General features: G+C 41.6%; 1 protein-coding gene across 9 annotated transcripts in view; it reads right to left on the reverse strand.

The window, feature by feature from the left end:
• LIMCH1 (LIM and calponin homology domains 1) overlaps positions 1–14,141 on the reverse strand; it is a 192,927-nt gene that overhangs the window by 86,553 nt on the left and 92,233 nt on the right. For all 9 annotated transcript variants that reach the window (XM_026675354.2, XM_087965762.1, XM_087965761.1 and 6 more), the window contains 3 exons: positions 11,089–11,195; positions 7,635–7,665; positions 1–16 (listed from right to left, as the gene is read on the reverse strand). The exon at positions 1–16 is cut by the window's left edge and continues 95 nt beyond it. In XM_026675354.2, the coding sequence (XP_026531139.2) occupies positions 1–16; positions 7,635–7,665; positions 11,089–11,195 (154 nt within the window). The remainder of the gene's footprint in view (positions 17–7,634; positions 7,666–11,088; positions 11,196–14,141) is intronic.

Consider the following 14,141-nt stretch of genomic DNA (forward strand, 5'->3'; position numbering starts at 1 on the left):
AGATGGTGACTAAAACCTGAAGAATTGAACGGACGTTAATTGGAACAAATCAAAACCACCAGGTCAATTCCATGCTACAACAAATTCTTTCGCACCTTCCAGAGGAAATTAAATACGTACCCTGGTTTCCCCCCCGCCTTTAAAAACAGTCTATTTTCCCCAAAAGCAAGATACAAGTTTTCTCTCACAGCACAAGCGAAAGTGAGCATTGAACTGAATGTCTGTCATGCCCTTGTTGGAGTCTGATTCTGAGGGGGAGATTGAGCAGCTGACAGGGAGTGGGAGTGTGGATCCGGTGGCTGTGGAAGAAACGGGAGAGGAGCACAGTCTGGCTGGGCATTCAGAGGAAGACCCAGAGCCATCCCCTCTTCATCCTAGGGCACGCAGGGAGGAACAGAGAAGGGAGCAACATGGCTTAGGGAAGAGAAAAAGGCCCTGATCCCTTTCATTAGTTGCAGCTGGGAGAACAGGATATAAGAGGGGCGTTTGCACACCGCTCCTTGCTGAAAGCAAAGCGTGCATTATCTTTGTTGAGGCTTATCTGGGTTTTGGCATCCTCCCAACTGTGGGTGCTGCATTATGTTTTGAAAGTCTGCAATTTATTATCCTGGCCTGCCGTGTTAATTACTTCAGTGTGGTTTGTGTTGTTGTTGTTTTTTTCATTTCTAATTATCTTTACTTTGGTTTCAGGCTGCAATTCTGCCCTTCGTAGATTGTTTTTGGACGAGTTTGATCTCCAGCTGAGGATAATTGGACACTGGGGCCAACTTGGAGGCATTAAAGGGAATTTATTCTACTTTTGTGACTTTGTTATTTTTGTGTCACGCCCCGGGTCATCACAACGTCTGTCCCAATTCGATGTAATAGCCATGTTGTCGAGTGTTGAGGGAACAACGTCTATATCAGCCTTGGAAGCCTTTTTTTTTTTTTACTTGGAAGCTTCGAGGCTGCCACATTCAGGGCCTGGGAATTTGGGAGGGGGGATTTCATGGTGGGGATTAGAAGATTAGATACAACAACATTCCTTTCTCAGAGAGTCAAGGACACGTTGCCCTGCACCTGGAGGGGAGTGACTGGGGGGGGAATGCCTCCAGTTGGGAAGATTTGATTGGGCCATGTTGGGGGCAAAGTTGGAGCTAATAAAGGGACTCTTATTGATTATCTGACTGTGTGGCCTTTGTGCCACGCCCTAAGTCATCACACTGGGATTTCCTGAAAATCCCATGTAGAGCTTGGAAGCTTTGAAAACGGCAATCAGATAAGCAACAGGAAATTTTTCACTCACAGGACTAAATTTCCCCAAGGGGAGGCAGGAGGCACACACCCATTTATAATGGTGAGAACTGAAATGGTTCTCACTTTTCTAACTTTTAGGAAGTCCAGCTTTTCTTTATTATCATTTCCGCTAAAAGGAGGAGTTGCAGATATGGTAGTTGTGTTTTTGTTTTGTTTTTTTCCCTTGCTTCCATTCAAGAAGCTTGTCAGATCTTTCGTTTCCTAAGGGCGAATGGAAAAAAACAAACCATAAATGAGGAGTTGAAATATTAAAATGGAAGATGTTTTAATGGTTATCCAAACTGCCAACAGAGAGGAAACTCTTACTAGCCAAGGTGTTGGTGCAGAGACAACATTTAGTTCTTTATTTCTTTGCATCCTTCCTACATTATTTTTTCAAATAAGGGAGCAAGCACACGCCGTTCTCCTCCTCCTCCTCCTCCTCCTCCTCCTCCTCCTCCTCTTCCAACACCACTCCCTTCTAGCCTTGATGATGTTACCCGGTCTGGTAATGAAACATTTCTAAAAGAAAACCTCCAAGTTCAAAGAGCAACAAGGACCCCACAGTCCTCCTCCTGCTCCTCCTCCTTGCAAACCTCATTCTGTTACCTTGTTGGGTGATGAAAGTTCTCCAAGAAAACCACCAAGCTCAGAGAGCCCCAGGGACTACATAGTCCTTTTCCTCCCCCTCCCCCTCCCCCCCTCCTCCTCCACCCCCTTCTAGCACTGATGATGTTCCCTAGTCTGGTCATGAAATGTCTTCAAGAAAACCACCCAGCTCAGAAAGCACAAAGAACCCCTACAATCTTGCGTATGGCGCAACTAGGGTTCTTTCAGTCAAACAAGTAAGTTTCACCTGACTCCAAAACCAACGAAGAGATTTCAAAAACCGAAAAGAGTTTAAGGAAAGGTCAAAGATCACCCCTAAGAACTTTGCTGCTTGTTGCATTGACGCGGATGTTCTGACTTCTACATCTTTGGTGCCCTAATCCAGATTTTATTTATAGAGAAGAAAGAAGTCTTCCCCCCCCCAAAAAAAATTGAACGTCACTGATGGATCCATGTAGCGTTGTTCCTATCTGGAGCTACCTCCCATGGAGTTTGAGAAGATTCCGTTTTTGCAGCCGATGGGGAAAAAAAATCCCGATTTTTGCCTTCATACCAAGCATGAAGGCTCCTTTCCTTCAGCTGCCGGCAGCTCCCTTTCATTCACTCTTGAATGTCACGGAAAGGCCAAAGGTTTCCATTCACAAGTTAACAACAGAACTGATGATAATCAAGAGAGGTGGGCCAAAATGTCAGATCCTCCCTCTTCCTACGGAGAACCTGACCTTAAATATTCACATTCCAAGGTTGTTGACTTTTTTGGGGAAACAAGAAAATTATATACTGCAGGGAATTTGTGTCCTTTTGGCCCCTTTTTCTTGGCATTCACCCCCCCCCCAATTAATTCAGAGGGGTTGCTTTCTAAGCCAGGAAAAGGGGGTCATTCAGGGCAATCTCTTAATCTCTTTCTTTTTAATTGCAGCCAAAGAGCTTAGTGTGATTCGAGAATAACACTTAGCAAGAGGCTGCTGTTTTCTAACAGGTAGCAGTGCAATTTTAAGAATCCCATTTAAAAACCCGCACAGATGGCATCTCGATATTGGATTGGGCTCTGGAAAGGAATTTCTAGATTTTCTTTTCTTTTCTTTAATTTTAAAAAGCCTTTATTAGTCAAATTCTACAATTAAAAACATGTTTCCATTCATTTCAGCGTGTTTGTAGTGGTGTTCACTCACATTGACATATTCTTTAGTATGTAGAATATTACTAAATATTATTACAATTATTTTACATTCGATTTATAGCATATTTTCATATATTTATGTAGTTGTTTACATAATTATACATAATTATACTTAGTCATACAATATTGTTTCCTCTCACCATAACCTTTCATTCATTCCTCTATTTTGTGTCTACCTTGTAGCCAGTTATACTATAAATTCCAAATTTCGTAGTACTCTGTCTCTTCTCTCTCCTTCATTTCCATTGAAAGCTTATCCATTTCTGTACACTCTAAAACCTTTTTTTATTATCGTAATGTCGGAGGGAATACTGTCACATTTCCAATTCTGGGCAAAGGCTCTTCTTGCTAATCCATTTCTTACTAATTTTATCTCTTAATGTACCCAGTAGGAATGCTGCTGGTCTCAATTCAATTTTCTGTTTTGTAATTTCCTCCAACCAATTCCTAATTTTGAGCCAATCATTTTAATTTCTAGATTTTTCAATGGCTGGGAGTTCGAAGTTTGGATTGGAATTTCTAGATTTGTAGTTATTGCTTTGAAAGAATTGAGTAAGTCTGGTTTAATGAAAAGTAAGGCCAGGGGTGACATGATAGCAGTGCTCCAATATTTGAAGGGCTGCCCCAAAGAAGAGGGAGTCAAGCTATTCTCCAAAGCATCACAAGGCAGGAGAAGAAGCAATGGATGGAATCTAATCAAGGAGAAAAGCAACCTAAAACTAAGGAGAAATTTCCTGACAGTGAGAACAATTAACCAGTGGAATGACTTGCCTCCAGAAATTGTGTTTGCTGGAGGCTTTTAAGAAGAGACTGGACAGCCATTTATCTGAAATGGTATAGGGTTTCCTGTCTAAACAGAAGTCTGTGTCTGTCTAAACAAGACAGACGCAGACTTCAGAGGATAATCAGAACTGCAGAAAAAAACAATTACTACCAACCTGCCTTCCATTGAGGACCTGTATACTGCCTGAGTCAAAAAAAAGGGCTGTGAAAATATCTACAGACATCTAACATCCTGGACATAAATTGCTTCAACTTCTACCCTCAAAACAACATTATAGGACACTGCACACCACAACAACTAGACACAAGGACAATTTTTCCCTGAATGCCATCACTCTGCTAAACAACTAATTCCCACAACACTGTCAACTTATTTACGAAGACTGTATTGCTATTATTCCTCTACGACTAGATTATAATAACACTTCCTAGTACCTATCTCTTCCCACTTATGACTATAACCGTGTTGCTTGTATCTTTACAATTTACAGTGTTTTATTTGTTCCCTAGCATGATTTGATTGCTTATTAGTAACCTATGACTATCACTAAGTGTTGTATCTCATGATTCTTGATGAATGTATTTTATTTTTTCTTTATGTACACGGAGAGCTTATGCACCAAAGACAAATTCCTTGTGTGTCCAATCACACTTGGCCAATAAAGGATTCTATTCTATTCTATTCTATTCTATTCTATTCTATTCTATTCTATTCTATTCTATTCTATTCTATTCTATTCTATTCTATTCTATTCCATCTCAAATGGTATAGGATTTCCTGCTGGGCAGGGGGTTGGACTAGAAGACAGATAACAGATAATCAGAGTTGGAAGGGATCTTATAGGTCATCTAGTCCAACTCCTGCCCAAGCAGTAGACCCTACACCATTTCTGAAAACTTTCTACATGTCAATTGCCAAAGAGATAAAGTAATTTTTCTGTTCTCCTTTTTAAGCCGCCTCTTTTCAGAATACTCTGGAATATTTCCTAATTTCTTTTCTTTCTTTTTTAAAAATTCAGGTTTCTCCAAGAAAGCACTGCTGTGATAACTCTGTTGGGGTTTCAAATGAAAGCTTTGTAAAAACAGTTCTAGAGTTTGGTCAGTTCGTTTCAGCAACTTCCTAACGGAGGGCCTCTGCAGAGCATTCTCAGTAAATCTTGCAAAATGAAACATTATTTATTCGGAAAGTTTTTGCTGGCTTGGGGGGAAGAGCAATTACTTTCCTGATGACAAGCCAGACTCGATAAAATAATAGTGCTTTTTTTTTTAACCCGTAGTTACAATTATGGGCTTCAAAGCTGTATTGAAAAGCTCTTGGTTATTTCCTTAACACGACTTGAGGATGTTCAGGAAAATATAACGGGAATAGTTTGGAGTGTACCACAGACACTCATTCCAGAAGTTGTGTCTGGCTTTTGGATAAGTTTATCTAACTCTATGACCAAGTGCATTTTAAAACTTTCCTTCCTTACTGTGCAGTCTCTGATATTGCAAACGGCCGCTCCTGGTTTCAATCAGGATGACGGAAGGAAAAAGAACTGCTTTGAAATTAAAATCCCCTTTGGAGGGAAGACAGGAAAGTTCACAGGCAATAAAGCATTTGTACATTCCTGCAAACTGGGTCGTTCATCCGCTTAAGAGATAACAGCGACTTTGGCTACTTCAAATGACTAGAATATAATAGAAAGAGAAAGAGGGAGAGAATGGCATGGCATGACATAGCATAGAAATTAGGAATAGAAATAGAATGGCATAGCATAGCATAGAATAGAAATTAGCAATAGAAATAGAGATAAGAATTATAATTAGAAATAGAATGGCATGGCATGACATGGCATAGCATACCAGAGCACAGAAATTAGAAATAGAAATTAGGAATAGAATGGCATAGCATAGCATAGAATAGAAATTAGAATTAGAAATAGAATGGCATAGCATAGCATAGAAATTAGGAATAGAAATTAGGAATAGAAATTAGGAATAGAAATTAGGAATAGAAATTAGGAATAGAAATAGAATGGCATAGCATAGCATAGAATATAATAGAAATTAGAATTAGAAATTAGAACTGGAATTGGAATTAGAAATAGAAATAGAATGGCATGGCATAGCATAAAATAGAATAGAAATTAGAAATAGAAATTAGAATTGGAATTAGAATTAGAAATAGAATGGCATGGCATAGCACAAAATAGAATAGAAATTAGAAATAGAATGGCATAGCATAGCATAGCATAGCAGAGTTGGAAGGGACCTTGGAGGTCTTCTAGTTCAACCCCCTGCTTAGACAAGAAACCTTATACCATTTCAGACAAATGGCTGTCCAGTCTCTTCTTAAAAACTTCCAGTGATGGAGCATTTATAACTTCTGGAGGCAAGCCGTTCCACTGATTAATTGTTCTCACTGTCAAGAAATTTCTCCTTAGTTCTAGGTTGCTTCTCTCCTTGATGAGTTTCCACCCAGGGCTTCTTGTCCTGTCTTCAGGTGCTTTGGAACAGGGGTCGCCAACCTTATGGACCTCAGGGCCCACCAAACTCATAATTTTAGATCCCAGGGACCACTAATTGGTTCTGTGAGTATGGCCTAATTTGTGGGTGTGGCTTGGTGGTCATGTGACTGGCTGGGCATGGCTTGTATGTAAATGTTATAAATATTTATATAAATATTGAATTTTTTATAAAAAAGAGCAACTTTTACCCAAAATCAGGCAAAGCAGGCATTCAGTGATCTATCTATCTGCCATCAGCTAGCTCAGTCTCTCAAATTTGCTTGCCATGAGTCTGCACTGAATTTGCTTGCAAGCAAACCTTCAGTGTCCTAAGGGAGGTTCAGCTGTACCAAAGATCTAAAGACTAGCTAGAAAGCAAGAAATCCAACCATTTCCTCTTCCTAACTAATCTGCACAGCAGAACAGATGACGGTCGGAAAAAGGAAAAATAGCATATTAGCAGGCAAGTTTACCGGGTAAGGAGTGAGTGGTAAGGAGTTGTGTTTCTGCACAGCCTGGATTAATTGCTTTGGGAGAGGGGGTGCTCTGGGGGTGAGATTTCTCTGCGGCCCACCAAAATTTTCTCACAGCCCACTGGTGGTCCACCAGTTAGAGACCGCTGCTTTGTAGAATAGCTTGACTCCCTCTTCTTTGGAGCAGTCCCTGAGATATTGGAACACTGCTATCATGTCACCCCTTAGTCCTTCTTTTCATTAAACTAGACATACCCAATTCTTGCAACCGTTCTTTATATGTAGACACCGGTTTGGTCATCTAAACATGTTCTTCCTAAAGTTTTATTGTGTTACTGTTATTATTGTTGTTATTCAAAAGACTCATTGTGTTCCTGGACTCTGCTGTGCTCACAGAGGCTTCGCTATTAACTCATCAAAACCTGAGCAAAGTTAGCTTTACATTCGGGGTGTCCAACCTTGGCAACTTTTAAGACCTGTGGATTTCATCTCCCAGAATTCCCCAGGTGGCAAGGAATTCTGGGGGTTGAAGTCCACAAGTCTTAAAAGTTGTGGTTAGGACCTCAACTCCCAGAATCCCCCAATTCTTTCACACTGTGGTTGCCCAGGTTGGATGGATACCCCCTGTGCATGGATCGCCAAAAGTCAAAAGTCCCAGACAATTTTTTTTAAAAAAAATCTTTTTTTAGCCCCAGTAATATATTGGAGTTTCAACCTTCATTTGCTACACACACACACACACACACAACACACAGAAAAACCAATGTAGGACAAACACCTGGACCCTATGCAGCAAGAAGAAAGGTTACACGTTCGAGTACTTACGTTTTTCAGCTTTCTGCTACCATCAAGATTCCTGCAAAAGAAAGGAGGAAAAAAAAACATTTCAAAAAAAGCAGAAATTCCTTCCACAGTTTGTATAATGCGACAGGTCACATGTTTCCTCCTAAGCAAGGAGTCAGCAGGATGTGTCTGCGGGTTGGGAAACACACAATGGAAAGCGACTGAAGCCATTTATTGATTTGATACAGTGCGGAAGTATGTTCTCATGCGCTGCTCGGAGCCCCCACGCCGCTAATATTTGAGTTACCGACGAATTAAATATTTTTCCTCCATGCAAAATCAAAGGGAGGCAAGGCGGGTAAAAGAGAGAATAAATATGATGGGGGTCCTTGGGGGCTCTCTGAGCTGGGTTGTTTTCTTGCAGACATTTCACTACCCAACTAGGCAACATCAGTGTTAAAAGGGAGTGAGGTTTGCTCTCTAGCACTGATGATGTTACCTAGTTGGGTAATAAAAGGTCTGCAAGAAAACCACCAAGCTCAGAGAGCACCAAGGACTCCACAGTCAATGTCCTCCTCCTTCTCCCCCCATCCTCCTCCTCCTCTACAAATCCCACTCCTTTCGAACACTGATTATGTTACCAAGTTGAGTAATAAAATGTCTGCAAGAAAACAAAGCTCTGAGATCATCAAGGACTACACCACCACCACCACCACCACCACTACTCCTCCTCCACAAATCCCACTCCCAAACCGCCAAGCTCAGAGAGCATTAAGGACCCCAGTCTTCCTCCTCCTCTCCACAAATCCCGCTCCCTTCTAACACTGATGATGTTACCTAGTTGGGTAATAAAAGGTCTGCAAGAAAACCCCCACCAAGCTCAGAGAGCACCAAGGACACACACACACACCCTCCTTTCAACCCTGAGCTACACACGTTCTCCTTTCTCAGAGAATAAATTCTTCTAACTGGAATAGCTAGCTAGAGTTGGAGAACCATTTATGTCCCTCAGCCATCATTCAGTTGTTTTAAAAAAAAAAAAAAAAAAAAAAAAAATATTATATTGTGAAACTACAAAAAACAACAAAAAAAAAAAAACCCACCCCCCCCCCCCCCCACCCCCCCCCCCCCCCCCCCCCACCCACACCAACAAAAAAAAAAAACAAAAACCCCCCCCCCCCCCCCCCCCCCCCCCACCCCCCCCCCAACATCTCCCCCCCATCCTCCTCCCGCCCCCCCCCTCCCCAAATTTTTTATAAAAAATTTTTATTCCTTTTAAATTTCACTCACCCCCTGTCCCAGCTTCTGACAACCTAGCAGTTCAAAAGCACGTAAAAAAAAATGCAAGTGGAAAAATAGGGACCCCTTTGGTGGGAAGGGAACAGCGTTCCGTGAGCCTTCGGCATTTAAGACAGAGACGTCTTCGGACAGCACTGGCTATTTGGCTTTGTAACAGGGATGAGCACTGCCCCCTAGAGCCGGAAACAACTAGCATGGGTGTTGTTGTGGTTCGCCGGCAGCTGGTGCAGAAGGCAGCGGAGTTGGACAGTGGGGAAGAACAGGGACCATCAGGGAGTCTGGAGAGGACTTGGACGAGGGTCCTGCATCCGATGCAGAGATGGGGCCAGGACCATCTGGGAGTAGTGTGCTGACTCTGGAGCCTCTGGAGTCTGGCAGCAGCGAGGCAGAGGAATGAGGGTGCCTGTTCCCAGTGCATGCTTGCATAGAGCTGCCAGAAGGCAAGAACAGCTGAGACAAAAGGGGCGATTTGGGAATAAGGCTGGGAGGGGATTGCCCCTCCCATAAGGTTTAAAGGACAGGCAAAGGTGAAGAAACCTTTGCAGGAAGCAAAGTCGCTTGTTCGGTTCAGATTCATTCTTGAAGCTCTTTGTACTTCAGTTGGTTTCTTTTCTAGTTCATTTGATACTTCTGTTTCTGGCAGCACTTCAAAGGTGGGTGCTTATCTCAGGGAACTATCTGAGATTAATTCCCAGCTGGGAATGAAAACAATTCCCAGCGTTGCAATAAAATAACTCGTTTTTAAAATAAGTGTGTGCGTAATGACCGTTTAGGAAGCCTGGGTCAGAACACCTTTACCTTTAGCTCTTAAATGCACAGACAAAAAGTTTGGAACATTGTGAAGCTTAGCGCACAACTGAATCTAGAATCAAGAATTTTGTGTGTGTCTGTGTGTGTGTGTGTGTGTGTTTGTGTCTTTTTGAGCCAAAAGTCAGGAATCTCAGCCCTGAGCAGGAGTCTACTATTCTTTGACAGCTCATCATCCAGGAAACAGCTGGCATAAGGTTTTGTGGGAAACCACAGCTCGCCAAGGAAGGATCTGGGATTAGGAAGGATGTCAGAGTATCTTCTCCTCGCAGCCCATTTGCTTTGATTTTCAACTTACACTTGACTCATCGAGAGCCTGTGAGCTAACTTTAGATAAATAAAGACCGTGACCTTCTGGATAGCATGTCTATTGAGTGAAATCCAGAGGTTGCCACGATGGGCGGGGTCACCCTTCCAAATGCTGTGTGAGCAGGACCAGTTGCTGGGGCGATATCACAACAAAGGAAGCATTAAGGCTCTCGGCCACTTTGGATGTTTCATTGCATCCAAACTTGGAATGCAGAAAAAGAAGAACCTTCAAGTCAACAGCCCTTTTTCCTTCTTCTTTCGTTCTTCTACATCAGGGGTGTCCAACTCATGGCTTGGCTGGAGAACTCTGGGAGATGGAAGTCCAAAATATCTTCGAAGTGCCAAGGTCGAGAAACACTGAAGTAGATCCATTGCCTCCAGGAGTTGTGAATGCTCCAACACTGGAAGTTTTAAAGAAGAGATCTGTCTGAAATGGGGTAGGGTTTCCTGCCTGAGCAGGGGAGGTGGACTAGAAAACCTCCAAGATCCCTTCCAACTCTGTTATTCCATTTTATTTTATTTTATTTTATTATTTATTTAATTTTATTATTTATTTAATTTTTTTTATTTAATTTTTTATTTATTTTATTTTATTTATTTTATTTTATTTTATTTATTTTATTTTATTTATTTTATTTATTTTATTTATTTAATTTATTTAATTTTATTTATTTATTTTATTTATTTTATTTATTTTATTTTATTTATTTTATTTTATTTATTTTTTTATTTTATTTTATTTATTTATTTAATTATTATTTCATTTTTATTATTATTTATTTATTTTTTTTATTTTTTATTTTATTTTATTTATCTCATCTCATCTCTACTCCACTCCACTCCACTATTCCATTCCATTCCATTCCATTCCATTCCATTCCATTCCATTCCATTCTATTCTATTCTATTCTATTCTATTCTATTCTATTCTATTCTATTCTATTCTATTCTATTCTATTCTATTCTATTCTATTCTACTCTACTCTACTCTACTCTACTCCACTCCACTCCACTCCACTCCACTCCACTTCACACTCCACTCCTATTCCATTCTACCCTACCCTATTCTATTTTCACTTACTTGATCGTTGTTCGGCTTGTGGTCTCCTGTAGATCTCCTGGATCGAACAGCTGAGATTCTTTCAGACCCACTTCCCTGCAACCTCTCAAGAACAAGGCAATGTTGTCCTGAAAGAAAAACAAATAAGATACTTACTTAGTTTTCCCCAAAAGTCCTTTTTTTTTATTTTTTCCAAAAGGCAACTGGACTTTGGGTTTTTTTGTCCCTGAAGACGTTTCACTTCTCATCTAAGAACCTTCTTCAGTTCTGACTGAATGGTGGAGAATAGAAAGGGTTTGTACTCCTGGCAGTTGTTTAGCGCTCTTCCTGAGAGTCGTTGAGGCCACTTGGAGGTTTATCTGTGCCCTCGGGGTCAGCTGAATAGTGCAAATGGGTGTGGAGCCTTCTTGGAACTGCTGAGAGGATTGTGTTGTAAACAGGAGATAGGTGGTGTCATATTCTGACCCTGTCTGTTGAGAGAGGGCTGTTCAATCTTAATGTAGATGGCTTCTTTGACCTCCTCTTTCAGCAGTTCCAAGAAGGTTGCTGTGATGACCCAAAGGGGCGTGGCACAAAGGCAACACAGTCAGATAAGCAATAAGAGTCCCTTTATTATCTCCAACGTTGCCCCCAATGTCCAGGTTACCTTCGGGCTGGAGAAAAACTCTCCCAGGAACAGCCTTTGACTGCAGAGAATCAAGTCCAAAACATGGTCAACACAAACTGTAACTTAAAGTCCAAACAAACCAAACTGAAGTGATTAGTTTGGCAGAGCTGGAGCAAGAATTTCAGACTCGAAGGCATGGTAAAACGCACGCAGTTGGGAAGATGCCAGGAATGCAGATAAGCCACGACAACACAGGATAAAGTCACGTTTGCTCCCAGCAGCCTGCCGCACGCAGCCTGCCTTTTTTATCAATTGTCTTCTCAGCTGCAGCTAATGAAGGGAATCAGGGCCCTTTCCTCCCCTGTAAGCCACGCAACCTACGTTGCTCCCTTCTCCATTCCTCCCTGGGTGCCCTAGGACGAAGAGGGGGTGGGCCTGGGTCTTCCTCTGAATTCCCTCTCCCTTGTTCTACCTCTCCCTTGTTCTACCTCTCCCCTGCTCTGCCCAGCTGGACTTTGCCCTTCCCCAGCCTCCTCCACAGCCAACGGAGCCACACTCCCATTCTGTGTCAGGTGTCCACCTTCCTCCTCAGATTCAGACTCCGACAGGGGCATGACAATTGCTTCTCTCCAGCAGTGGGATCCTACCTGTTCCACTACCAGTTCGCTGATTGCGCCCGCAGCTTTCCACACACCAGCTGAGGCCTGCAGCGCCAGTGAGCTGATCAAGGTTTTTTTCTCTCTCCTCAGCTGATCATTGGATGGTTTTTTTTATACTACCGATTCAGCCAAACCGGTAGCAATTTTTGCTACTGGTTCGGCCGAACCGGTGTGAACCAATAGCATACCACAACTGCTTCTCTCCTTGATGAGTTTCCATCTGTTGCTTCTTGTCCTGCCTTCTGGTGCTGTTTGGAGAATAGCTTGACTCCCTCTTCACTGTGGGACAGCTCTTCAAATATTGGAAGACTGCTCTCATGTCATCCCTAGTCCTTCTCTTCATTACACTAGACACATTAAACTAGAAATTAGGAAAGATTTCACCAACCAAACAAGGGACTACAGACATACCACAGAAGAATCTTCTAAGTTGTGGTTTCAAGTATTTACATCTTGAAAGGGCCCTCTTAGCAAAACTTTGTGTTTAATTGTTTGGTACACTTAGATTAATCCCACGTTAATGGCAAGACAAAGATTTCTACCTGGTATGTTCCATCTGAAAGCAGGGTCTCTGTTTTTTAAGGGAAGCAGTTAGAGGTCCAAGAATTGAAGAAATAACTACTAGTACTACTACTGCTACTACTACAAGTGGGAAAAATATCATGAAATATTGCAACCTGGCCATTGAAACAACATGATTATGGATGAAACATATCGCAGTGATACCCATTGTCATTGGGGCCCTTGGTACCATGTCCAAAAATTTTACAAAACACATTAAGAAATCGCAGCTTCCTGCAATAACACCCAGCAGAACCGCAAAAAAATTGCGCTACTCGGAACATCATACAACTTAAGAAGGTACTTGGTTGATACCAGGGATGCTGGCAGCCACCCGTATCAACCATTAGCATCAGTCACTAGTATTTGTGATGCATTTTTGAATGTTCAGTTGACTGAATTTCATGTTTAATGGATATAGAAGAAGAAGAAGAAGAAGAAGAAGAAGAAGAAGAAGAAGAAGAAGAAGAAGAAGAAGAAGAAGAAGAAGAAGAAGAAGAAGAAGAAGAAGAAGAAGAAGAAGAAGAAGAAGAAGAAGAAGAAGAAGAAGAAGAAGAAGAAGAAGAAGAAGAAGAAGAAGAAGAAGAAGAAGATCTGCAAGAAAATCGCACAGATTTTCAGCATGACAAAGTAGCAACAATGGTGCATTGGAAAATCTGCAAGAACATCATTTGCCTGCAAGTGAGAACCATAAAGTAGAAAAAGTCATAGAAAATGAGGAAGCTAAGTTGCTCTGGGACTTCAGAATCTGGCACACCTGCCACATAACACCCAGGACTTAACAGTTGTCGATAAGAAAGACAAAAAACCGTCTGAGTAGTGGATGTGGCAGTGCCTGGAGACTGCAGAAGAGGAGAGAAAGAACTGGAGAAGATAACACAATACAAAGACCTACAAATAGAAATAGAACGACTGTGGCAAAGGCAAGCAAGGGTAGTACCCCTAGTCATAGGTACCTTGGGTGCAGTCCCAAAACAACTGGAGCACCCCTTGAACACCGTCAGTGGCATTGACAAATTTGCCATCGGTCAATTGCAGAAGGCAGCTTTACTTGGAACAGCTTCCATCCTGCGATGATATCTGTAACATCAAACATCCAGATTTGCCCATCCTGGGCCCTTGGTAAAGACTCGATAGGTAGACCAAAATGCCAAACCAGTCTGAACTTCTGACTGACTGTGCGATTAATAATAATAATAATAATAATAATAATAATAATAATAATAATAATAATAATAATAATAATA

The sequence above is a fragment of the Notechis scutatus genome, chromosome 4 (genome assembly GCF_049901735.1).
Source record: "Notechis scutatus isolate UNSWTSFEM ecotype Mainland chromosome 4, rNotScu1.2, whole genome shotgun sequence".
NCBI lineage: Eukaryota > Metazoa > Chordata > Lepidosauria > Squamata > Elapidae > Notechis > Notechis scutatus.